Source organism: Hyperolius riggenbachi, chromosome 12 (genome assembly GCF_040937935.1).
Source record: "Hyperolius riggenbachi isolate aHypRig1 chromosome 12, aHypRig1.pri, whole genome shotgun sequence".
NCBI classification, from domain to species: Eukaryota; Metazoa; Chordata; class Amphibia; order Anura; family Hyperoliidae; genus Hyperolius; species Hyperolius riggenbachi.
Window position 1 is genome coordinate 33218336 of NC_090657.1, and position 25680 is coordinate 33244015.

The following is a 25680-nucleotide window of genomic DNA, read 5'->3' on the forward strand; positions in this document are numbered from 1 at the left end:
GTGATCGCGTCTAGTGGTTAATCTGCATTTTTCCAGCTTGGAATGCTGACTTGCTACCTCTTAACCCTCTGGGCGATACAGTTATATCGCCCAGGAGGGGGCGCAGCACTTTTTTAAAAAAAATTTCTTTTTTAAATCATGTAGCGAGCCCTGGGCTCGCTACATGATAGCCGCTGCGCAGCGGCATCCCCCTACCCACTCCGATCGCCTTAGGCGATCAGAGTAAGCAGGAGATCCCGTTCAGAACAGGATTTCCTGCTGGGCTTCCCCGGTTGCCATGGCGACGGGGCGGGATGACGTCACCGACGTCATGGACGTCGTGACGTCAGAGGGAGTCACGATCCACCCCTCAGCGCTGCCTGGCACTGATTGGCCAGGCTGCGCAAGGGGTCTTGGGGGGGGGGGTTGCGCGGCACGGCGGGTAGCGGCGGATCGGCGGCGATCGGCGGCGATCGGAAGTCACACGCAGCTAGCAAAGTGCTAGCTGCGTGTAACAAAAAAAAATTATGCAAATCAGCCCACCAGGGCCTGAGAACTCCTCCTGCTCAACATACCCCGAGCTCAGCTCGGGATTATCGCTCAGGAGGTAAATGACAGACTATTGAGGGCCCATTCTAGTTCCATTTTACTTCTACTTAGTCATTGTACTCACATGAATGTCTTCAACAGGTCGTGGTATGTTCTAATTTCCTTCTCCAGTCTTATCTTGATGTTGAGCAGCTGTTCATACTCACGACGCTGCTGTTCCAACTTTAATCTGTGCTTCTGAATATTCGTCTCCAATTCACCGATGTCAATCTGGAGCTTGTGAATTTCTGCTCCGTAGCGCCTTTCTTCCACCACCAGTTGATCTTCAAAGTTTTTTTTCTGGTGCAGAGAAGAACTAGGTTATGGTGCTACAAATATATCCCTTATCACCATCTCCATTCCTACACTGACTGATAGTGGATGGATAGTGTACTGGTTAAGTGCTCTGCCTTTGACATGGGAGACCGGGGTTTGAATCCTGGCTAGGGTCAGTACCTATATTCAGTAAGAAGCCCTTGGGGAAGACTCCCTAACACTGCAGGGTGGCCCCTTAAGCGTGTACTTAGTGGCTGCAGCTCTTGAGCACTTTGAGTCCAACAGGAGAAAAGCGCTATACAAATGTTAGGATTATTTTTATTACCTTGTAATGATGTTCTCACTAATAGTAATAACCTCTTCCCACACAAGAAGGAAGGCCTGCCCTCAAGCTTTGGAATCCTCTCCCTTGTCACTCCCTCATACCTTTAGCACAATTTAAAAAGCTCCCAAAACCCACCTCTTCAGACTTTCCTACCCACCTTCCTTTTCTTCCAAACTATCCACCATTCCATTTCATTTTCCTTTTGTAGAACTAGAAAATCTTAATGGACACATTAAAGTCTTATGAAACTCAATATGTCTTAATTGCTCTAAAATATTGTTCACAGCTAAAAAGGTACCACGAGAAAAAACAAAACCAACAAACAAACAAACAACATTAGTAGCAGAACAGCATTCAAATAGTTAAACACAACACCTTCTTCTTTAGCGGGAAGCTTAGAGTCATTACCGAACTTGAGGAAGTGATTACAATAGTAGCTGATAAGAAAACAAACAAAATAATATAAACACTGCTAGCAGTGTTTGAGCTGAATACAAGCCAAAAGTGTACACAGGAGAAGACACATTTGCAATTGATACATTATGCAGCAGCTATGCAGTAATGTACAATGGCAGCTTTCAGTGCAGATTAACTGTACTTTGGGAACTCACAGGAAGTAGCATCAGACACTAGAGCGAGGGACATCCGCGGTGGAATGCAGGAAGGTATGTGTATCTGCCACTACCTGTTGCCTGCACAGAGACTGATATTGATGCTGGAGGGGAGCGCAGAGCCTGAAGTGAGGGAGGGGGGACCGTCCTCCCTGCCGATGTGTGGCCATGGCTTTCCACTCATGCTGCAACCCCTTGGGCCCCCCCAAAACGGCCCTGAGCCGGCCCTGGGGGGTCTCCCTCACCCCCCCCCCCATGGGTGCAGGGGCTGCAGCCCCTATTGTTAAGCCCCTGTAATTGGCTGAACTTGCGGTTGGGGAGAGGGAGGAGGAGGGTCCCCCAAAGCTTCTGGGCCCCCCTGCGATGGCAGGGGTCACAGGTGTGATTGCTACGCCCATGCTGCCCATATACTGAGCCCACCGTGCCTGCCCCACTGCTGCCCCCAATGTATAAATGTGCCCCCCGTGTGTGCATTTATGCATTACTTGTCCTGTGTCAGCCTCCGTGCTGTGACCGTCACCTCCGGCCGGCTCTCCGTACATTCCACTGGCGCATAGCATCTGACGTCAGGCGCTATGCGCCAATGTTAGATGCTATGCACCAGTGGTGTGTACGGAGGCTGCCTAGACGTTACAGACACCACACGGAGCCTGACACAGGACAGGCAATGTATAAATGCACACACATGGGGGGGCACATTTACACATTACAGCTTCAATGGCGGAGATTTTGTGGCTTGTTCTGAAATCGGCCACCTTACTGCCACACACCTGATCAACCAATTTCGGCCTGACATCTGACACCAGGCGCAATCGACTAACACGACCAATTTCGGCCCAAAATTGGTTGCATTGTCGATCAAGCCTGCACTTGGCGGCACCAATTTTTAACTAATTCGATAATTATAATCGAATTGGTTGGTTTATCAGCCACCAAAGTAATACCTTCTGAGTGATGCAAGAGAAGTATGCAGATTAGGTTTGTTATCTTCATATTCCTCTTGTTTCGGGTACCTTTCAAACCCATTTACCAGCCATTTCATAAAACTAGACGTCTGCTTCCTCCACTCGTCTAAAGTAAATAAGCGTTAAAAAAAAAGGCCAGTAACTGGAATCCTGCAGTAAAGCAACCATGCCCATTTAACTTTGAGAGAGAAGGCGCCCCAAAATAGGAACAATGGGTGTAGTATCGTATAGATATATAGAAATAAAAATGGCTTACCTAATTAGAAGGGGCAACGCCAATTTCAGAAGAAAAGTCCGCTTCCTCAGATCAAATAAAACAGTGTCTGGATCGCCAAGGTGCAGGGCTTGGAGAGCCTAAAAAACTTTTTTAGGCGCTCCGAGACCTATACCTCGTCAATCCAGATATTGGGCTCTATTCACAAAACTTCTCATAAACAACTTATTTATCACCTAATTGATAAAAATAACCTTTCAGCACATTTGAAAGCAAACTAATCGCTCGATGTTCCTGATTAACTTCATTTCAATATTACTTTTCTTACGTAACTCATAATATATTTTTGCTCTTTGGAAGCTTACAAATGTAACAGACAAGGGGAAAAGAGAGGAAAACAGGTGAAAAAGCTTTGTGAATCATGCTCATTGTTTTATTTGCTCTGAGGAAGCGGACTGTGCCCCACGAAACTATTTTTTGTGTCTGGTTGTTAAACTTTTTAAAACTTTATTTCTTTATATCTATACAATATTACACCCATTGTTCCTATTTTGCTGCACCTTCTCCCTTCAATTTATAGTGTCCCCAAGCCCCCTAGTTTTTTGGGATGTTGTCAGTTGTTCCTCATATATGTGAACAACTTTTTTTTCCCATACCTTTAAATATCAAAGAACCCAAGTGGGGATGGAATTTCCTCACTTGCCCTTACACTGTGGTGTTGCTGGTTGTGCAACCCACCTTTGTGAGAATGTTACTGTTCTGTGTATATCTGAACTCGAATTACAACATACTACACCATAAGGGGCTCCTCGTGGTCTCTGTGTGTGTGTTGTTGTTTTTTCTCCATCTCTATAGGAAGTCTTTGGACTACTCTAGAAATGTAGAGTGATTCCTGGTGGTTGTAATCCGACCACCAAGGTTCTGTAATGAGAAAGACCAGGAGTCCGATGGTGCAGTATCGTTAGGTAGGATGGGAGAAACGTAGAGTAGCCTCTGTCTGTGGACAGAGGCGCTTGGCTGAATTACAGACCTGTTTGTATATGCTCCGTCCATGTTGCCTGAAGAAGCAGGGTCAATCAACGCATTGTATGATCTTGTGGGGTGTATAGATTAACTGCTTTATTGATATTACATCAATGTTATCTTGTGTCTACTTGGAGGAGGTAAGTCCACCACTGCTGCCTCTATTTTTAAACTTTTAGATACTTTTATTCTTTTGGTGCCTCTATATTCCTATAGCATTGTACAAGTCCACCCTTGGTGGAGGTTTTTTTCCCCCCATTTTCTCCTATCTACAGAGCACAGCTTCTTAAAGAGGAACTGTAACGACAAAACGGCCCCTGGGGGGTACTCACCTCGGGTGGGGGAAGCCTCAGGCTCCTAATGAGGCTTCCCACGCCGTCCTGCATCCCTCGGGGGTCTCGCTGTAGCCCTCCGTACAGCGGTGACGCAATATTTACCTTCCTGGCTCCTGCGCAGGCGCTCTGATGGCTGTCGGCGCCGAAGTAGGCGGATATACCCGATCGCCGTCGGGTCTGCTCTACTGCGCAGGCGCAAGTTTCCGGCGCCTGCGCAGTAGAGCGGACCCGACGGAGATCGGGTATTTCCGTCTATTTCCGTGCCGAAAGTCGCCACAGCGCCCCCGCTGGAGCCAGCAAAGGTAAATATTGAACTGACAGTCGGCACAGTCGCCGGCTGTTCGAAAGGCTGCGGCGATACCCCCGTGGGACAGAGGACGGCGTGGGAAGCCTCATTAGGATCCCGAGGCTTCCCCCACCCGAGGTGAGTACCCCCCAGGGGATGTTTTTCATGTTACAGAGTCTCTTTAATCCTGAGTGGGTTCAGGTCTAATCTCCCCACCTGCATTAATAGTGGTTGGCTGTGAGTTAACCCTGACTTATGAGTATATTGTATTTACATCATATCTTCCTTTACTACCAGTACATACTACACCATATTGGGCTCTTGGGGTACTTCTTTTGTTTTATCTTACAGCTAAAAAATATGTAGGAGGCGCTCAGAATATAGCATAGCTATAAATCATATGGTATAGAAGTAATAAGATCTTACCTCCATCAACGAACAAACCATTTAAGTAAAGATAATTTTAATGATTTTTATTGTGCATAATTAAGATTATCTTTACGTAAATGGTTTGTTCATTTATGGAGGTAAGATCCTCTTACTTGTATACTGTATGATTTAAAGAGGAACTCCAGTGAAAGTAATGTAGTAAAAAAAAGTGCTTCATTTTTTACCATAATTATGTATAAATGATTTAGTCAGTGTTTGCTCATTGTAAAATCTTTCCTCTCCCCGATTTACATTCTGACATTTATTACATGGTGACATTTTTACTGTGGGCAGGTCATGTAGCTGCTCCTAGCTGTTTTGGCTGTTAGAGACAGCTGTAAACAGCTAATTCCTGTCTGTGAACATTGTTACATTGTGGCAGTTTGCCCAGAGTACCGCGGTACTCAGAGCTTCTTGTGGGAGGGGTTTCAGCACAAAATCAGTCATACAGCGCCCCCTGATGGTCTGTTTGTGAAAAGCATTCTATTTCTCATGTAAAAGGGGGTATCAGCTACTGATTGGGATAAAGTTCAATACTGGGTTGGAGTTTCTCTTTAAAGCTAATTCTGGGTGCCTCCTACACATTTTTTTTTTTTTACTTTGGACTCTTGTGGACACCTCCTTTTGACCATTGAGTAGGGTGATGCATAGTCCCCTGTCGCCAGACATGTCACACTCCACCATGATGGTAATGCTAGGGTAATCAAATTTGTGGGTCTGGATCGTATCCATCCCACAATAAGAGGAGGCAATTTGGATCGCCTCCTGCTACGTTGTGAACCAGATGGATTTACAATTTAAGGGCATGTTCTTATCCGGGCTTGAATGAACAGCTCAATTTTGCCCATTTTTTACCAGTGTAAGTTTCTGTTGTGGCGTTCTCTGCTCTTGTGTCTGCGCGCTGTATGTCCCTCCCCCTGTGGTTTACGCGGGGGGTTCCAATTGTGACATTCTCCCTAGTCCTCTTCTTTGTTGTGGGGTGTGCAATTATTGTTTGATATGGTTATACACATTCTAAAATATATATATAGGATCCCTATAGCCTATAGTATAAGTGGACATATGTTTTGTCTCACCCTGGATCCCATATATATATATATATATATATATATATATATATATATATATATATATATATATATATATATATATATATATATATATATATATATATATATATATATATATATATATATATAATCGGGACCAAAATTAGATTTAAACCTACTTGAGTTTATGTATTTATTTATAATCTTTTACATGTCTAGAAACAGTTACACATTTTGGATATTTTGATCAATTCCTTTCGTATATATGTATCATGTGGACAGGTATAGTCTTTGGATTAAGATATTTTTCTTGACAGTATGGGTTGGGGACGCCTGCCTAGAGCGAAGCCTGTGGGAGCAATTGGGACCTGGGTCACCAGGGACAGAGGATGCACATTTGTTTTTTCTGAGCAGTATGCTCTGTTCTGGGCGATATATATAATCGCCCAATATTTACCCGTGCAGCGTCTACCCTGTGTTGACTCTCATTATATCTGGATATTCCTGATGTGTTGCCCTGGCGCTCCCCCATTGGCTGCTCGGGACATCCCTCCCCTGGCCTGCGTGTGATTGGTGATGGTGTTTGTTTTAAGACGAGTGCGTGTTTGGAGGGAAGCCATGCCCCCTGAGGAAGCCGGAAGGCGGCAAAACTGTCGGGAGCGCTCTCCCCTCCCACATGGGACACCGCGCCGCCCGACCTTCTAGCAGCACCTTCCAACTGGCACGAACCATCTGCCAAGCGCACTGCCCAGCCTAGCTAACTGGGCATGGATGCGTGGATCTGGCTGCACACCACTCCGCTCCATTTGCACTGCACGCTCAGTGGGTAGCCGTCTACACAATCTGTGTCTGCAACACGAACTACCTGAAACTGCTTCTGGGGATATCCAAGCACCTAGCAAGGAGATGGTCTGGTGAGAACATGCCTATCATGCAATAAGCTTCTGAACTGCATATTGTGGCTGTTTGTAGCGATGGCCATTTGCTTGCTTTGACACATATTGATGCTGTGCACTGCTCTGTCGCATGAGGAATACTAACTTCTTGCATTAACCACTAACCAGACTGCATATACAGATCAATACCTTGCTGTGGAGGTGCATTTTCATGGAACTTTTGGAAGCCTTGTTTGTGGAGGCATTATTCATTGTTGAAATCTACTTATGAAGCAATTTACTCCTTTTTCCTTTTTTGTAAACATCTAGGCTTCCCTGCATATTTTTGTATGCGGCCGTTGTATGTGTGTGGATATGCTTGGAGCGAGCTGTGATTGGTCGTGACGGGGTGGCCATCCCATGTTGTTTTAAGCACCTTTTTGTACATTGAAACAATAAAGAATTTATATATTTGTCATAAGTTTTGATCCATATGTACTTATTTATTTTTATGATTATTGAATTGCAAGACTAGACTACTTATGTTCCACAAGTAGTGACCACTTTCACATAGCAATTGTCCTTTTAACCATGGCCATCGAAGAGGACAGCTAGGCTCTTTCCACCTTCCAAGTGCATAGCATTCTAAGACATGGTTCTCTCACCAAGCCAAACCCACTCCATAAGCCAACAAGTGTAGAAAAGTGAGATCCCAGCCATGCCCCTTCCTGGAAGGCCCTACAGAAGTGCCATGCTCTCCATTATAGGAGATAGGGAGAGTGACTGTCAGTCCTTCCAGAAATGTGGCTTTATTACATTCCTTATATGCTTTCCAACCTACCTCTGCCAGCTGAGACTGCAGGTTAATCTGCAGTGTTTGCAGGGAACTTCTAAGCTCACCGATTTTCAATTTGCCTGTGCTTATTCCTTCGTCTTTGATGACGATCGTACTGTTCAGGTGTTTCATCTGAAAGAGGGAAGAAGAGATAACACTCTTTGGTGAAAAGAAACCAGACATTATGTGCTGCAATTTGGTCCTAAGCCTACAGAGCGAACGCTGGCAAGAGCGTGCAGCGCAGACTGCGCCTGTGCAGGCCGATCTCGCCGACATGAAAGAATACAAGGATGGGCGTGCCCAGGGCCGCGTAGGTGCAGTGGCTGCTGACCAGCAGTCGGCCGAAAACAAATCTAATCCGCGGCGAGGAACAGGGGATCGTTAAGGACTGGCGCGGGCAAAGGACAGTTGCAGAGGGCTGGTAGAAGCGCGTACGTTAAAAAGGGGCGCTGGGAAAAAAGGGCGCGGGGTTTTAAACGATAAGCATGGATAACGTTTAAAAATGTATTGTACTGTATTTCGTTTAAAATTAATGTTTTATAAAGTTATAAATCATTAAATAATGTGCATTAAATCGGCAATTGTAAAAACGTTAATCTTTCGTTTAAATAATGAAACGTATAATAACGTTTATAAAAATTACTAAGTAACCCTCCCTGTACCTACCCCTAACCCCTAGACCCCCCTGTTGATGCCTAAACCTAAGACCCCCCCTGTTGGTGCCTAAGTAACCCTCCCTGTACCTAACCCCTAGACCCCCCTGTTAGTGCCTAAACCTAAGACCTCCCTGTTGGTGCCTAAACCTAAGACCCCCCTCTTGGTGCCTAAACCTAAGACCCCCTGTTGGTGCCTAAACCTAAGACCCCCCTGTGATAAGCATTAATAACGTTTCAAAAACATATTGTGCGGTTTTTTCGTTTAAAAATAATGTAAAAAAAAAATTGTACTGTTTTTCGTTTAAAAACAATGTTTGAAAAAAATATTGTACTGTTTTTCGTTTAAAAATAATATTAAAAAATGTATAAATCATTAAATAATGTGTAATCATGAGAAGCAGTAATAAAACATTAAGTCTCCGGGCGCCGCTTTTAAAACGTTATTTTTCTCCGGCGCCCTTTTTTCCTATCGGGCGCCCATTAAACGATATTTATTATGGGAGTGAATGGCGGCGCCCGATTTGTCCACTAGCCTCCTGCGCCCTTTTTTACTGTTACCGGTAGAAGCCCCAGGTAAGTGAATCTCTTTTTCATTACTTCTGTTAAGGTTCACTGTAAGTTAAGTAAATGAAGAAAAGTTAAGTAAATCCCAAATCCAAAAACGATTGTGTTCCCAGTCTAGTGTAGGCACTTAGCGGTTGATACATTAAAGTGAACTCAAGGTGAAAATAAACTGATGATAAACAATTATATGTATCCTCTTACTCCTAAATAAAAGACTTAAAGAAAACCTGTAATGGGAAAAAACCCCTTTGGGAGATACTTACCTTGGCAGGGGGAAGCCTCTGGATCCTAACGAGACTTCCCCCGTCCTCCTCCATCCCTCAGTTCCAGCGCCGGGACCCCCCGAACTGCAGCAAGGTAAATATTTACCTACCGTGATGCTGTGCAGGCGCACTAGCCGCTGTTCATTCGAGTTAAGGCGGAAATAGTCAAACTCGATTGATCCGCACTTCTGCACAGGCGCGAGTCATTTTGCGTCTGCGCAGTAGAGCGGATACCATCGGGTTCGGCTATTTCTACTTAGCCGAATGAAGAGCCGCTGCTGCGCCTGCGCTGGATACTGGAAAGGTAAATATATCATCCTTTGTCAAGCTTGTCGGGGGAGCATTGGGGGAGTATTCGGGGGAGCCAGTGCTGGATTCCCTGCAGCTACAGGGGAGGGGGAAGCCTCATTTAGGACCCTGAGGCTCCCCCCTCCCAAGATAAGTATCTCCCAGAGGGGAGTTTTTAATTACAGAGTCTCTTGCCATGTTTGTTTTTTGTTTTTTTATGTTTAAACATTTACAAAGTGTATTACGGTCTGTAATCAGTAGCAGTCTCTTAAGCGTCCCAGAGTAAAAATACACAAACTATTTACCTTGTCCTACCTTTCACCTGTCCTTAGAATATGTATTCTAGTCCAGCCTGGGAATTTACACACAAATTGTTGGATTATAACAGTCAGCACATGTGCCATGCAGGACACATGTGTCAATTTGCCCAAACTCAAAACCGCCAAGAGATTGCTTCCGTTGTCACATACCACGTTGCCAATCTCCAGTTGGTGTGGGGTCAGGCACTGATACACCTGTTTGTTCAGAGCAGCCAGGAGAGCCAGGATGTCCAAGATGGTGTGACACCATCGTACCTGGCATGCGGAATAGGCCCTGGGGAGCTGGGGGTGTGTAGTTTGAGAGGAGAGTGCAGCAGTAGAGTAGGATTCAGCAGAGGAGGAGGATGACAGCGAAGAGGATATAGGAAGAGGAGAAGGAGGAGAAGAAGAGGAGGTGGCAGCAAGCCTGCCTGCAAGCCGTGGTAGTGTCACCAAATCCGCTGCACAGCCAGCTACTCCATGCTTGCCAGTAGTCAGCAGGTTTACCCAATGTGCCGTATAAGTAATATACCTGCCCTGACTGTGCTAGCGGACTACAAGAAGGGCCAGCTGCATGATCTGTGTGCTGTATGCAGTGTGTCACCCACACAGAGAGCTATGCTACAGTAAGTGCAATCACAGTTGAAAGATATGCACTGGTAATAGAGTGTGCTGGCGGACTACAACAAGTCTGGTCTGGCTGGAAGTTAGCAATTGTGTTTGTTGCAGTTGGACTACAGCAAGGGCCAGCTGCGTGGATTGTGGGCTGTAGGCATTGTGTCCAAAGAAACCAGATCGATGGATAGTGTGTGATCCAATTGTCTGCAGGTAAACGGGAGGGCAGCAGTGTAAGGTATGATCACTCTCCTCACCAATTTGTCAGAAGCGTATATATCCTGCAGTTCCAGACACAACCAGTTCTTAGAACTTTTAACAATACAAATATCATGGTATAACATGTATAAATTAATGAATATCAAAATGTATTAATGAAAAATCGGGATAAAAATAGGGTGAATTTAAAAACAGGGAACAAATTGCAGAGCCTGATAATGGTACGTGTGGCCGACCAGTGATCCATTCATACATGCCCAGTCAAAGTCCCACTCCACTTGTTAAGTGCTGCAAAAGTGTAATAGTAAGCAGTGCAAACAGCACAATTCTTTGGCTTAATTCAGCAGAGTCTGTCTAAGGCAGGGACATAGTAAGCTTGTAGTGTAACTGTGGATTAGATCTCACCCGCATCTTTGCCGGCAGTTATGCACCATTTGGAGTCAGCAGACCGATTGTCTAGGAGTGTTGGGGCCCTTTTGATCTGCAGTGGCTGCGTAACACAAAGACTGTGGAGCGATCCAGGCTTGTAGCCGACTGGCATCCCAGCACAGCGAGCTGCTCTCTCGGCAGGCCCACAGCACGCACACCAACTGCGCTGCTCGATCGGCTCCACGGAGCTCAGACTGGACGTGCTGGTCAGACGCACACAGGCTCTGCCCACCTTCGGGTTTCACAGCATGGGCGTTTCTTCAGGGTTTTAGCACACTCCCCCTGTGTCATCTCCTAAGTACCCAGGCAACGGCATTTCCTCCCATGACATCACCATGTTTGTCAGTCAAACCAACTCCCTGTGATCGGAGGCAGATTTACCACATAATACTGTAGTGGAAGTATTATTATTGCATATATATATCCCATCACTTCTCTCTGTGCGGCAAGTTATATACAAGGTTTGGCAGTCTTTTTTACTTCTCTCTTTGCTTTTCAGTACAAACGCTGTTATTGTCTACTTATTGTTTTTTCATATATTGTAAACATGTCGGAACAAAAGGACATATATATATATATATATATATATATATATATATATATATATATATATATATATATATGTGTGTGGACTAGGTCTATAAAGGCAGCGGACCCCTCTACCTGAACTAAGGCCATGTAAACTGCAATCAAGCATATGCGTCCAAACGCAGAAAGGCTCACAAATCAAACTCTCTATTGAGACCATGTAGGCATTGTGTCACCCACACAGAGAGCTATGTTACAGTAAGTTCAATCACAAATACAGTTGAAAGATATGCACTGGTAATAGATTGTGCTGGCGGATTACAAAAAGGGCCAGCTGCATGGACTGTGTGCTGTATGCAGTGTGTCACCCACACAGAGAGCTATGCTAGAGTAAGTGCAATCATAAATACAGTTGAAAGATATGCATTGGTAATAGAGTGCACTGTCGGACTACAAGGGCCAGCTGGGACTGTGGGTTGTATGCATTGTGCCACCCACACAGAGAGCTATGCTATATTAAGTGCAATCACAAAAACAGTTGAAAGATATGCACTGGTAATAGAGTGGGCTGGTGGACTACAAGGGCCATCTGGGACTGTGGGCTGTATGCAGTGTGTCACAGAGAAAAAAAAATCACATCAGAAAAATACTAGCCCTCAAAAGGGCTTTTTTGGGGTGCTTTCAGCAATAAATAATTGCGAAGAGCTAACAACAGCCTAACTAAAGCTTTCCCTATATCCAGCAATGTCTCTCCCTTCCTCTCACTAAAGCAGCAGCCAGAGACTGAGAACATGGCCAGCGCTGCTGCATTTTTATAGGGGGGCAGGGGTCCGTGGGGGAGTGTAGCCTGATTGGCTGCCATGTGTCTGCTGGCTGTGATGTAGAGGGTCAAAGTTTAGCCCAATGACAAGGTGTAGGGGGCTGGTCAAACACGCTATGTGTTCACATCCCGCCACTGACGCAAACAGCTGAATTTCACCGGGAACTGTCCACCGGCGAACCATTTGGGCCATCTCTACATTTGTGTTCTGCAAGCCTCAGGTATGTATAATTCTTTAATTACCCCCCCCCCCCCCCTCCCATATCTCTCAGGTACACTTTAAGTGTAGCACAGTTTGTTAGCACATTGGCTGCAGTAGCCGGCTACTTCGCATACTGACCGCCAAGATCCTTTGGGCTCTGGACATAACCTATGAAATTTGTCGTACCTCAACAAATTTAGCACAAGTGCAGTTGCACAAAAAATGCAGCAGGCAGAGTGTTTACGGACAAACTGCCTCATGAATGTGACAATCGATTGCTGCATTTTGTATTTTCTTACCAATATCCTTGCAATTGGCAAGCCCTTTCAGTGAAAAACAGACTACAATAACAATCTCCAATAACCATACTGAGTACAAGGCTGAAATTCTATATCTCTGGTAGAGATGTAGCGAACGGTTCCATGCGAACTTTGGAGGTTCGCGTTCGCCTGCACCAGGCGAACTTTTGCGGAAGTTCGATTCGCCCCATAATGCACTATGAGGGTCAACTTTGACCATCTGCATCACAGTCAGCAGGCACATTGTAGCCATTCAGGCTACACTAAGCCCTGGAGCCCCACCCCCCCTTATATAAGGCAGGCTCCGCCAGCCATTACACTCACTCGTGTGCCTGCTAGAGACAGACTAGGGACAGGTGCTGCAGACTTGTTCTCCTAGGGGCAGATTAGTTAGGTTCTTGGCTGCTTAGCTTGCTCCTGGCTGATTATTATTGCTTTTATAGCACCCCTCAACCGCTCTTTTCAGAGTTAATCCTGTACTTTTTTTTTTTTCTGTGTGTCAAACTGACACTTTTGTTGCATGCACAGGCTTGCTAATTCATAGTGTGTGTGCCACTGCCAGCAGCCCAGCACATTCAGTGACTACCTGTGTGTGTGACAGGGAGCTGCACATTGTACTACCCAGTTCTGCATATACCCAGTACCTGTTGTGTTTACTTAAACCACCTCATCACTGCATATACCTAGCTTTGTGTTGAGTGAACCCAGCTCACTGCATTTAACTACCTGTTGTGTTCTGTGAACCCACCTCACTGCATATACTTAGCTGTTGTGTTGAGTGAACCCACCTCACTGCAAATAACCACCTTTAATGTTCAGTGAACCCAGCTCACTGCATCTAACTACCTGTTGTGTTGAGTGAACCCAGCTCACTGCATCTAACTACCTGTTGTGTTCAGTGAACCCACCTCACTGCATATACCTAGCTGTTGTGTTGAGTGAACCCACCTCACTGCATATAACTACCTTTACCGTTGAGTGAACCCACCTCACTGAATCTAACTACGTGTTGTGTTCAGTGAACCCAGCTCACTGCATCTAACTACCTTTACTGTTCAGAGAACCCAGGCCACTGCATCTAACTGCCTGTTGTGTTCAGTGAACCCAGCTCACTGCATCTAAGTACCTGTACTGTTCAGTGAACCCACCTCACTGCATCTAACTACCTTTACTGTTCAGTGAACCCACCTCACTGCATATAACTACCTGTTGTGTTGAGTGAACCCAGCTCACTGCATATACCTAGCATCCCCCCGAGATGGACAAAATGGACAAAACAGGTAGAGGAAGAGGTAGAGGCAGACCCAGAGGAAGGCCACCAGGCATCGGCAGGTCTGTGCGAGGTGGTGTTGCTGTGATTTCATGCGGACCTGGCCCAAAATACAGTGCTCAGAAGAAGGCACGTGCCATCACTTCCCAAAATTGTAAGGACGTGGTTGAGTATTTAACACAGAACACCTCATCTCCCGCAGCCACCAGCGCTACAACAAGCATCACATCCGCTGCATTTGACACTTCGCAGGAGTTATTTGGTGGTGGTCAAATCACGGATTCACAGCCACTACTGCAACAACAAGAAGAAGGCGCAGGTACACCACCTCCTACGTCTGAGTTAGATAGTATGGACGTAACCAGTGCAGTTTCTAGGCTAAAATGCACCCAGGGCGAGGGTGTAAAAATTGCGCCCCCCCCCCCCGAGCAAGGTATGGGTGTCCGCAGTATAGGTTAGCCAGGTCTAGTTGGACTTAGTATAGGTCCCTCCAGTATAGGTAGCCAAGAATAGGTACCCCAGTATAGGTAGCCAGGCATAGGTGAGCCAGTATAGTTGCCCCCGCTATAGGTTAGATAGGCAGGCGCCCCCGGTATAAGTTAGATAGGTAGGTGCCCCAGTACAGGTTAGCTAGGTGGGTGCCTCTAATATAGGTAGCCAGAATAGTTGCCCCCAGCATAGGTTAGATAGGTAGGTGCCCCCAGTATAGGTTATTTAGGTAGGTGCCTGCAATATAGGTAGCCAGTATAGTTGCCACCTGTATAGGCTAGCTAGGTAGGTGCCCCAAATACAGGTTAGATAAGTGCCCCCAGCGTAGGTCAGATCGGTAGCTGCCCCTCAGTGTAGGTTAGATTAGGTAGCTGCCCCCCAGTGTAGGTTAGATAGGTAGCTGCCCCCCAGTGTAGGTTAGATAGGTATCTGCCCCCCAGTGTAGGTTAGATAGGTAGCTGCCCCCCAGTGTAGGTTAGATTAGGTAGGTGCCCCCCAGTACAGGTAAGATTAGGTAGGTGCCCCCCAGTACAGGTTAGATTAGGTAGGTGCCCCCCAGTACAGGTTAGATAGGTAGCTTCCCCCCAGCATAGGTTAGATTAGGTAGCTGCCCCCCAGTGTAGGTTAGATAGGTAGCTGCCCCCCAGTGTAGGTTAGATAGGTAGCTGCCCCCCAGCGTAGGTTAGATTAGGTAGGTGCCCCCCAGCGTAGGTTAGATTAGGTAGGTGCCCCCCAGCGTAGTTTAGATTAGGTAGCTGCCCCCCAGTATAGGTTAGATAGGTAGGTGCCCCCCAGCGTAGGTTAGATTAGGTAGGTGCCCCCCAGTCTAGGTTAGATTAGGTAGGTGCCCCCCAGCGTAGGTTAGATAGGTAGCTACCCCCCCAGCGTAGGTTAGATTAGGTAGGTGCCCCCCAGCGTAGGTTAGATTAGGTAGGTACCCCCCAGGGTAGGTTAGATAGGTAGGTGCCCCCCAGCATAGGTTAGACAGGTAGGTGCCCCCCAGCATAGGTTAGATAGGTAGGTGCCCCCAGCATAGGTTAGACCAGGTAGGTGCCCCCCAGCGTAGATTAGATAGGTAGGTGCCCCCCAGCGTAGGTTAGATTAGGTAGGTGCCCCCCAGTGTAGGTTAGATTAGGTAGGTGCCCCCCAGCGTAGGTTAGATAGGTAGGTGCCCCCAGCCTAGGTTAGATTAGGTAGGTGCCCCCCAGTGTAGGTTAGATTAGGTAGGTGCCCCCCAGCGTAGGTTAGATAGGTAGGTGCCCCCCAGCCTAGGTTAGATTAGGTAGGTGCCCCCCAGCGTAGATTAGATTAGGTAGGTGCCCACCAGCGTAGGTTAGATTAGGTAGGTGCCCCCCAGCGTAGGTTAGATAGGTAGCTGCCCCCCAGCGTAGGTTAGATTAGGTAGCTGCCCCCCAGCGTAGGTTAGATAGGTAGCTGTCCCCCTCCCTAGGCTCCCAGAGTCCTGGCATCGGGAAAGTCAGGTGGGTGACAGCGCAGCGCAGCAGGTCACTTACTGTCTCTCTGCCTGTGACCACCTGCTGAAGAGGCGCTCGCTGATCCAGGGCCAGGGTGAAAAGCACGCATCGCCGCCCGTGAAGACAGCCTCCTCCCGCTCTGCCTGCAGCCTTACAGCGGCGCTAGACGTCAAGTGTCACCACGCGCGGCGCCAGCGGTGACGTCAGAGCAGAAGAAGACTGCCACAGGACGCCCAGGAGGAGTGTGGGTAGGATGGTGATGATCGCGCAGGCGTACTTTCGTTCGCCTGTACCGCGCATCACCTGTCCTGCTCAGTGCTCACTCCCCGGCTCCTGCAGACAGACGCGCACAGTCAGTGTCTTCTTGCCGGCGCCCCCCTTCCTGACCTGTCACTCTGCGCTCCGTGCGGTCACCCGGCCCGCACGGTGCAAGAAACGGCCCTGGACGTAACGTGTGAGGAGGGGGATGATGAACCGCCTGAAGTTGGTGCAGTTGAGGAGGTGTCTGAGGAAAGCGAAGCTGGGCAGGAGATGACTAGGGGGACAGTTCAGAGGGGGAGTCAGAGAGGAGTAGGAGGAGACGACTCCTTGATAGAAGCAGAGGGAGCTCATCCTCAGAAACAGCTGGGGGCAGTGTCCGGTGCCATGTATCGCCAGCTATGGCCAGCCAGCCAACATGCCCTTCAACGTCAGCTGCTGATGCCACCGTAGCGCCATCACCCCAGGGGTCTCAGCGATTCGGAAATTTTTTAACGTGTGTCTCAGATCGGAGCAAAGCCACGCGAGGCGGCCGGCGTGTGACGTAATCCGCGTCATATGCGGAAGGAGCAGCCCGACACTCGGGAGAGTGTCGCCCGGGCTGCGGCCTGTCAGCCATTCCGAAACGGGGAGTAGGAGAGGAGCCAGGATGCCGGCGTGGGACCTCCCGACCAGCACTGGGCTGGAGAAAGCCCCTGGTGACTACAACTTTTATTTTTTAGATGAGCTCAGGGTCCCTTTAAGAAGATCGTAAGATTAGAGGATATTAGCGTGGGACCTTTTCAGAGGATATTGGTGTCGGAACATTTTTTTTAAAGGTACAGGTAAGTATTTCTGGTTAATTTAGAATATTGAAGGACTTTTTTCGTTGAGTTTTTATTTCACTTAACCCTTTATGGAAATGGGCAAGGAGTACTCCTACACTCATTTCTCCTGGGAGGGGGGTGGGCATCTGGGGGCCCCCTTCTTAAAGGTGACTCCCAGATGCCACCATAAACCCCCCCTGGGAGTCATCGCCCCACTTCCTCCTGGGAGGTGGGGAAGCGCCCCTTGTCCATGGATTGGACAAGGGCTCCAGGGGAGAGGGGAAGGCTTGGCCGCCCCTCACCCCTGGAGCCACCCCGTACCATGGACCATGCGGGCTGGTATAGCTCATTGTGCAAAACCCCAGTCGGCCGGGGCTCCGCATTCTGGCTATCCCAGCCTGCATGGGGGACAAGGGGTTACATTTGCTGGGTAGGGGGGACTCCACGTCATTTTTTTTAAATTTCCCACCATCTGAACATAAAAAAAAGTTAAAAAAATGGGAAAATATTATTTTTTTCCCCACTATCTTTTTAACATATCCTGCAAATTTGGTGTTTCTAGGATTAAAGTCAGCAGGTTTTGCTTCATTAACTAACTGTTATTTACCGCATTTAAATGTAACTTTTTTCCTTTGAAATTTTAAAATCAATTTTCTCAAAACTATAAGGTCTTTTTGATTTTTTTTTCTCTTGTTCCCATTGTTATTCTTAACATATCTGGCAAAGTTGGGGTATCTACCATGTAAGGGGGCTTTGCTATTAACCGCTAAAGTCGGCAGGTTTTGGCAGGCTTTTAATCGTGAATCACGGCCTGTGATTCCGGATTTTAGAGGCAATCACACGTAAAATCCGGGCCGAATTCGTAAGGCCATTTCAAATCCGGATCAAAATCCCAAGCTACTGCTTAAGTTGCCTGGTGGATAATCCGGCCCTGTCTGGGGGTATCAGAGTATCACTGTTTGTTAGTAAAATATTGGTAAATATTACTGATATTTTAGTACAGCTAAAGTTAACCCTACTCTTCACCCACCAATGCCTAACCCTAATCTCACCTCCCCTCAGAAACACCAACCCTTAAAACCCCCCTTCCTGATGCTTAACTATAACCGACCCCCCACGCAAACCCCTTTCCTGATGCCTAATCTTAACCACACCCCACTGTCAACCAGCGTCCTGATGCCTCACTTTAACTGCCCCCCCCCTCCACAAACTCTCTTCCTGATGCCTAACCTTAACCACCCAACAGGCACAAACCCCCTTCCTGACAACTAACTTTAACCCCCCCCCCCCCACCACCATTGTAAACTCCCTTCCTGATACCTAACCTTAACACCCCCCCCCATTGTAAACCCCCTTCCTGACACCTAACTTTAACACATCCCCACCATTGTAAACCCCCTTCCTGACACCTAACCTTAACACCCCCCCATTGTAAACCCCCTTTCTGACTCCAAACCTTAACCAACCCCTCCACCCCCCACCCCACCCTGCTGCAAATCCACAGAAAAAAACTGAAAATACTGGAGGTACCGCAGAAGTGTGGGTGCTTCCATTGATGTCTACACAAAATACTGTTTATGGGTGGAAATTTGGGCACTGGAGGTGCCCTATTGTGGGTGCTCGGGCCGCCCACTACTGTGTCCCCATTTCCTGTTTTCAACTTGTGTTGATTACTACATAAACAATAAATTATAATATTAATAATTTTACCAGGCTCTCAAATTTCTGCTTGGGCGCCTGGTTGCCGCTAATTGCCAATGGTGGCGCCCAAATTGTCAATGTACCTCAAGTGCCCACATTTCCTGTTTCCATTGTAAATGGGCGTGCTCTTCAGTGTATAATTTTCATTTGAAAGCATCTTACCAATTTTATATACCATTCTTCTACTTCATAACGATTCTTTTTCACCAAAAGTTCATACTCTTCTCTCACTTTATCCAGGGTCTTATGGAGATCCACTCCTAGAGAAGAGTCCACCTCTGTCGTGATGTTAAAATCATTTTCCATTTCTTTAATTTCCTAAATAATAACAATAATAATAAAGAATTATAACCCTGGTCCCCGTAAACAAAGAAAATATTGTATGCTATATTTCATTTTTATACCACTTATCACTCAGCAAGAAATCTTCCAAAAAAAAAAAGAAAAAAATTCTTCTCACATCCAGATTTCCTACTGACTTGGAAAAGAAAAAAAAGCGAGAGATTGAGCCAGTTGAAGCCGAACTGCCTATCAGTTAGCTGGACGTTTGCAAAGGACCACTATCACAAAAAAGTTTTGAAAATGTAAAATACCTATGCACATACGAAGCAGATGTAGATTTGTCCCAGAGTTAAAGAGGAACTTTAACCAAGGATTGAACTTCTCCCCAATCAGTGGATGATACCCCCTTTCCCGGGGCAAACCCAGGATTTTCAAGGTGGGGATTCCTGAAAGGTCTCCCTCAGCCACGCACAATGCAGTATAATAATTTGGTAGGACACCATGCTGGGTACGCATAATGCAATGTCCCATCCGACTGAAAGGATCTGACAATTATTTGTAGCATGTCCGATCAGGAGCAGATTGGATACAGATAATGAGGACAGCCAACATTGCTAATGAAGGGGAAAGTGAAGCAGTACAACAGCAGGGCACAGGGCTGTGCTCATACCTGACTGTTAAACACTTCACAACTGTGGGGGTTTTACCCCTTGAGCACCAGAGCAATTTTCACCTTTCAGTGCGCCTTAGATTAATTCGGCAATCAATTTTTCACTACTTATCACAATGAAATGAACTATATCTTGTTTTTTTTCACCACCAATTAGGCTTTCTTTGGATGGTACATTATGGCAAGAATTATTTTATTCTAAATGTTTTTTAACAGAAAAATAAGAAAAAAATTGGAAAAGAATCATTATTTTTCAGTTTTCAACCATTATAGTTTTTAAATAATGCATGCTACCGTAATTAAAATCCACATAATGTATTTGCCCATTTTCACCGGTTATTACACTGTTTAAATTATGTCCCTGTCACAATATACCTTGACATACTGTACATATTAAAAAAAAAGTCATTATAAAAAAAAATGTTTGGGTACCTTGGGAAGAGTGTGGGAGAGAAATTGTTATTTTTAAATGTAAAAAAAATGCTTTTAATGGGAAACAAAAAGTTTGTTGATATAATTTTACTGTTTGGCCACAAGATGGCCTCAGTCATTTCTTTAATCCCTTCTTATGAGGGATTTTAGCCCAAGCCTCTTTCCAGATCCTCTCCAAGACAGTAAAGGCCCATACACACGTCGGATTTTAGCGAACGACCCGTCGTTTCAACGTTCCGTCGTTCGGACATTTTCGCGTCAAATCCGACGTGTGTACAGACTATCGTTCGGGTGATAAGACTGGTTACCAGCAATCCGCCCGGCGGATCGTTGGTAACCAGTCTTATCACCCGAACGATAGTCTGTACACACGTCGGATTTGACGCGAAAACGTCCGAACGACGGAACGTTCAAACGACGAGTGGTTCACTAAAATCCGATGTGTGTATGGGCCTTAAGGTTTCAAGGCTGATGTTCGGTAACTCGTAAACCTTCAGCTCCCTAGACAGATTTTCTATTGGATAACGTACCGGAGACTGGCTAGACCACTCCAGGATCTTCATGTGCTTCTTCTTTTGTCACTCCTTTCTTGCCTTAGGTATGTGTTTTGAGTCATTGTCATGATGGAATACCCATCCACAACCCATTGTGAATGCACTGGCTGAGGGAAGAGGTACTCACCCTAAATTTGACGGTATATGATCCTGTCCATTGTCCTTTTGTTGTGCTGAAGGTGTCCTTCAGCACAACACAATAAAAACCCAAACCATACTGTAATGTGTACACCTTCTTATTTGATGGTGGGGATGATGTTCTTGTGGTCATAGGCAGCAGTCTTCCTACTCCAAACACTAAGAGTTGAGTTGATGCCACAAATCTCAATTGTCTCAACTGACCACAACAGCTTCACCCAGTTCTCCTCTGGATCATTCAGACGTGCATTGGCAAACTGCAGATGGGCCTGTACATGTGCTGTCATGAGCAGGGATGATTGCTGGCTCTGCAACATTTGAATCCTTCATGATGGTAGTGTGTTACTATTTTATTTTTTTTTTTCTTGGCAACTATGGCCCCAGATGCCTTGAGATCATTGACAAGTTCCCCCTGTGTAGTTCTGGGCTGCTTTGTCACCATGCTTATGATCGTTGCAACTCCACAAGGTAAGATCTTACATGGAGCCCCAGACCAAGGGACATTGACAGTTAACTTGTGTTTTTTTTCATTGGCGAGTTGTCCCACCAACTGTTTTTATCTTCCCACCAAACTGCTTGGCAATAGTCTTGTAGCCAACTCTAGCCTTGCACAGGTCTACAATCTTGTCCCTGGCATCCTAGGACAGCTCTTTGGTCTAGGCCAGGCATGGGCAAACTTGGCCCTTCAGCTGTTATGGAACTACAAGTCCCACAATGCATTTGCCTTTGAGTCATGACTGTGGCTGTCAGACTCCTGCAATGCATTGTGGGACTTGTAGGCCATGATGATTTGTGGGGTTTCTGATTTATTGCTTATGTGGACAGGTGTCTTTTATACAGGTCCTGTAACAAGCTGGGATTAGGAACACTAGTCCCTAAGAGCCAGTTCATATGGCCATTTTCACAGCTTTCACAGAAATTGTTTTTTTTTCTTTAAAGGTTATTATCAGGGGTCGAGTGGTGCGTGGACGCGGTTGAAAGGCGTCCACTTACTATTTCCAGAGAGTGGACGCCGTTCACCCTGCCATGTTCGGAGGGGAGCAGCGCAGTGGAAGGAGAGCTGGGAGCAGCGGTGGAGAAGGGGGGCCATCTCCCCCCCCCCTTCCCTCACCTTAGGGTGCTCTCCTTCCCTCGCTCTCCCCTCCTGAAGTAACGTGCGGGCAGCCGGCAGCGGGTGGGACTTACCTCTCCTCGTTCCGGCGCCGGATCTGCATGCCGCTACTCTGGTCTGGACCAGACCAGACTTGTGGCACGCAAATCCGGTGTTCCGACGGTGAGGAGAGGTAAGTCCTGCCCGCTGCCGACTGCCCGCACATTACTTCAGGAGGGGAGAGCGAGGGAAGGAGAGCACCCTAAGGTGAGGGGGGAGATGGCCCCCCTTCTCCACCGCTGCTCCCAGCTCTCCTTCCACTGCACTGCTCCCCTCCTGCTGGGGGACACCTGACTACCTATTCTGGGGACATATACCCCCTGGCTACATATACTGGGACATATACCCCTGGCTACATATACCCCTGGCTACATATACCCCTGGCTACATATACTTTGCACATATAACCTTGGCTACATATATACTGGGCACATATACCCCTGACTACATATACTGGGCACATATACCCCCTGACTACATATACTGGGCACATATACCCTCTGGCTACATATACTTTGCACATATACCCCTGGCTACATATATACTGGGCACATATACACCCTGACTACATATACTGGGCACATATACCCCTGACTACATATACTGGGCACATATACCCCTGCCTACATATACTGGACACATATACCCCTGACTACATATACTGGGCACATATACCCCCTGACTACATATACTGGGCACATTTACCCCCTGACTACATATACTGGACACATATATCCCCTGGCTACATATACTTTGCACATATACCCCTGGCTACATATATACTGGGCACATATACCCCTGGCTACATATACTGGGCACATATACCCCTGGCTACATATACTGGGCACATATACCCCCTGACTACATATACTGGGCACATATACCCCTGACTACGTATACTGGGCACATATACCCATGACTACATATACTGGGCACATATACCTCTGACTACATATATACTGGGCACATATACCCCCTGACTACATATACTGGGCACATATACACCTGCCTACATATAACCCTGCCTACATATACTGGGACATATACCCCTGCCTACATATACTGGGCACATATACCCCTGACTACATATATTGGGCACATATACCCCCTGACTACATATACTGGGCACATATACACCTGCCTACATATAACCCTGCCTACATATACTGGGACATATACCCCTGCCTACATATACTGGGCACATATACCCCTGACTACATATATTGGGCACATATACCTCTGGCTACATATTCTGGGCTCATATACCCCTGGCTACATATATACTGGGCACATATACCCCCTGACTACATATACTGGGCACATATACCCCCTGACTACATATACTGGGCACATATACCCCTGGCTACATATACTGGGCACATATACCCCTGGCTACATATATACTGGGCACATATACCCCTGGCTACATATATACTGGGTACATATACCCCTGGCTACATATATACTGGGCACATATACCCCCTGACTACATATACTGGGAACATATACCCCCTGACTACATATACTGGGCACATATACCCCCTGGCTACATATACTGGTCACATATACCCCTGGCTAAATATATACTGGGCCCATATACCCCCTGACTACATATACTGGGCACATATACCCCTGGCTACATATACTGGGCACATATACCCCTGGCTACATATATACTGGGCACATATACCCCCTGACTACATATACTGGGCACATATACCGCCTGACTACATATACTGGGCACATATACCCCCTGACTACATATACTGGGCACATATACCCCTGGCTACATATACTGGGCACATATACCCCTGGCTACATATACTGGGCACATATACCCCTGGCTACATATACTGGGCACATATACCCCTGGCTACATATACTGGGCACATATACCCCTGGCTACATATACTGGGCACATATACCCATGACTACATATACTGGGCACATATACCTCTGACTACATATATACTGGGCACATATACCCCCTGACTACATATACTGGGCACATATACACCTGCCTACATATAACCCTGCCTACATATACTGGGACATATACCCCTGCCTACATATAACCCTGCCTACATATACTGGGACATATACCCCTGCCTACATATACTGGGCACATATACCCCTGACTACATATATTGGGCACATATACCCCCTGACTACATATACTGGGCACATATACACCTGCCTACATATAACCCTGCCTACATATACTGGGACATATACCCCTGCCTACATATACTGGGCACATATACCCCTGACTACATATATTGGGTACATATACCTCTGGCTACATATACTGGGCTCATATACCCCTGGCTACATATATACTGGGCACATATACCCCCTGACTACATATACTGGGCACATATACCCCCTGACTACATATACTGGGCACATATACCCCTGGCTACATATACTGGGCACATATACCCCTGGCTACATATATACTGGGCACATATACCCCTGGCTACATATATACTGGGCACATATACCCCTGGCTACATATATACTGGGCACATATACCCCCTGACTACATATACTGGGAACATATACCCCCTGACTACATATACTGGGCACATATACCCCCTGGCTACATATACTGGTCACATATACCCCTGGCTAAATATATACTGGTCCCATATACCCCCTGACTACATATACTGGGCACATATACCCCTGGCTACATATACTGGGCACATATACCCCTGGCTACATATATACTGGGCACATATACCCCCTGACTACATATACTGGGCACATATACCGCCTGACTACATATACTGGGCACATATACCCCCTGACTACATATACTGGGCACATATACCCCTGGCTACATATACTGGGCACATATACCCCTGGCTACATATACTGGGCACATATACCCCTGGCTACATATACTGGGCACATATACCCCTGGCTACATATACTGGGGACATATACCCTACCCCTGGCTACATATACTAGGCACATATACCTCTGGCTACATATACTGGGGACTACTATACTCATGGCTACTTATACTGGGGACACCTATAGACCTGGCTACCTATGCTGGGGGTACCTATTTTGGGGGAACTGCTGTCAGATTATCTGCATTTTTGTGGAACCGCTGTTTTGTATTTTGGGGAACAGCTGCCAGATTATGTGTATGTTAGGGGAACGGCTGCTGCCAGATTACGTGTATTTTGGGTAACAGCTGCCAGATTATGTGTATGTTAGGGGAACGCCTGCTGCCAGATTACATGTATTTTGGGGAACAGCTGCCAGATTATGTGTATGTTAGGGAAACGGCTGCTGCCAGATTATGCGTATTTTGGGGAACTGCTGCCAGATTGTGTATGTTTGGGGGACCACTGCTGCCAGATTATATGTATTTTGGGTGTTGCGTGTATTTTGGGTGATCCGCTGCCAGGTTTCGCGTATTTTGGGGAACTGCTTCCAAATTATGTGTATGTTGGGGGAACTGCTGCT

At 46.5% G+C, this 25680-nt stretch overlaps 1 protein-coding gene across 1 annotated transcript in view; it reads right to left on the minus strand.

The window, feature by feature from the left end:
* Positions 1-648: 648 nt before the first annotated feature.
* LOC137540912 (keratin, type I cytoskeletal 47 kDa-like) overlaps positions 649-25680 on the minus strand; it is a 33615-nt gene continuing 8583 nt past the window's right edge. The window contains exons 4-6 of the mRNA XM_068262093.1: positions 19134-19289; positions 7797-7922; positions 649-867 (exon numbers count right to left, since the gene is read on the minus strand). Coding sequence (XP_068118194.1) covers positions 649-867; positions 7797-7922; positions 19134-19289 — 501 coding nt within the window. The remainder of the gene's footprint in view (positions 868-7796; positions 7923-19133; positions 19290-25680) is intronic.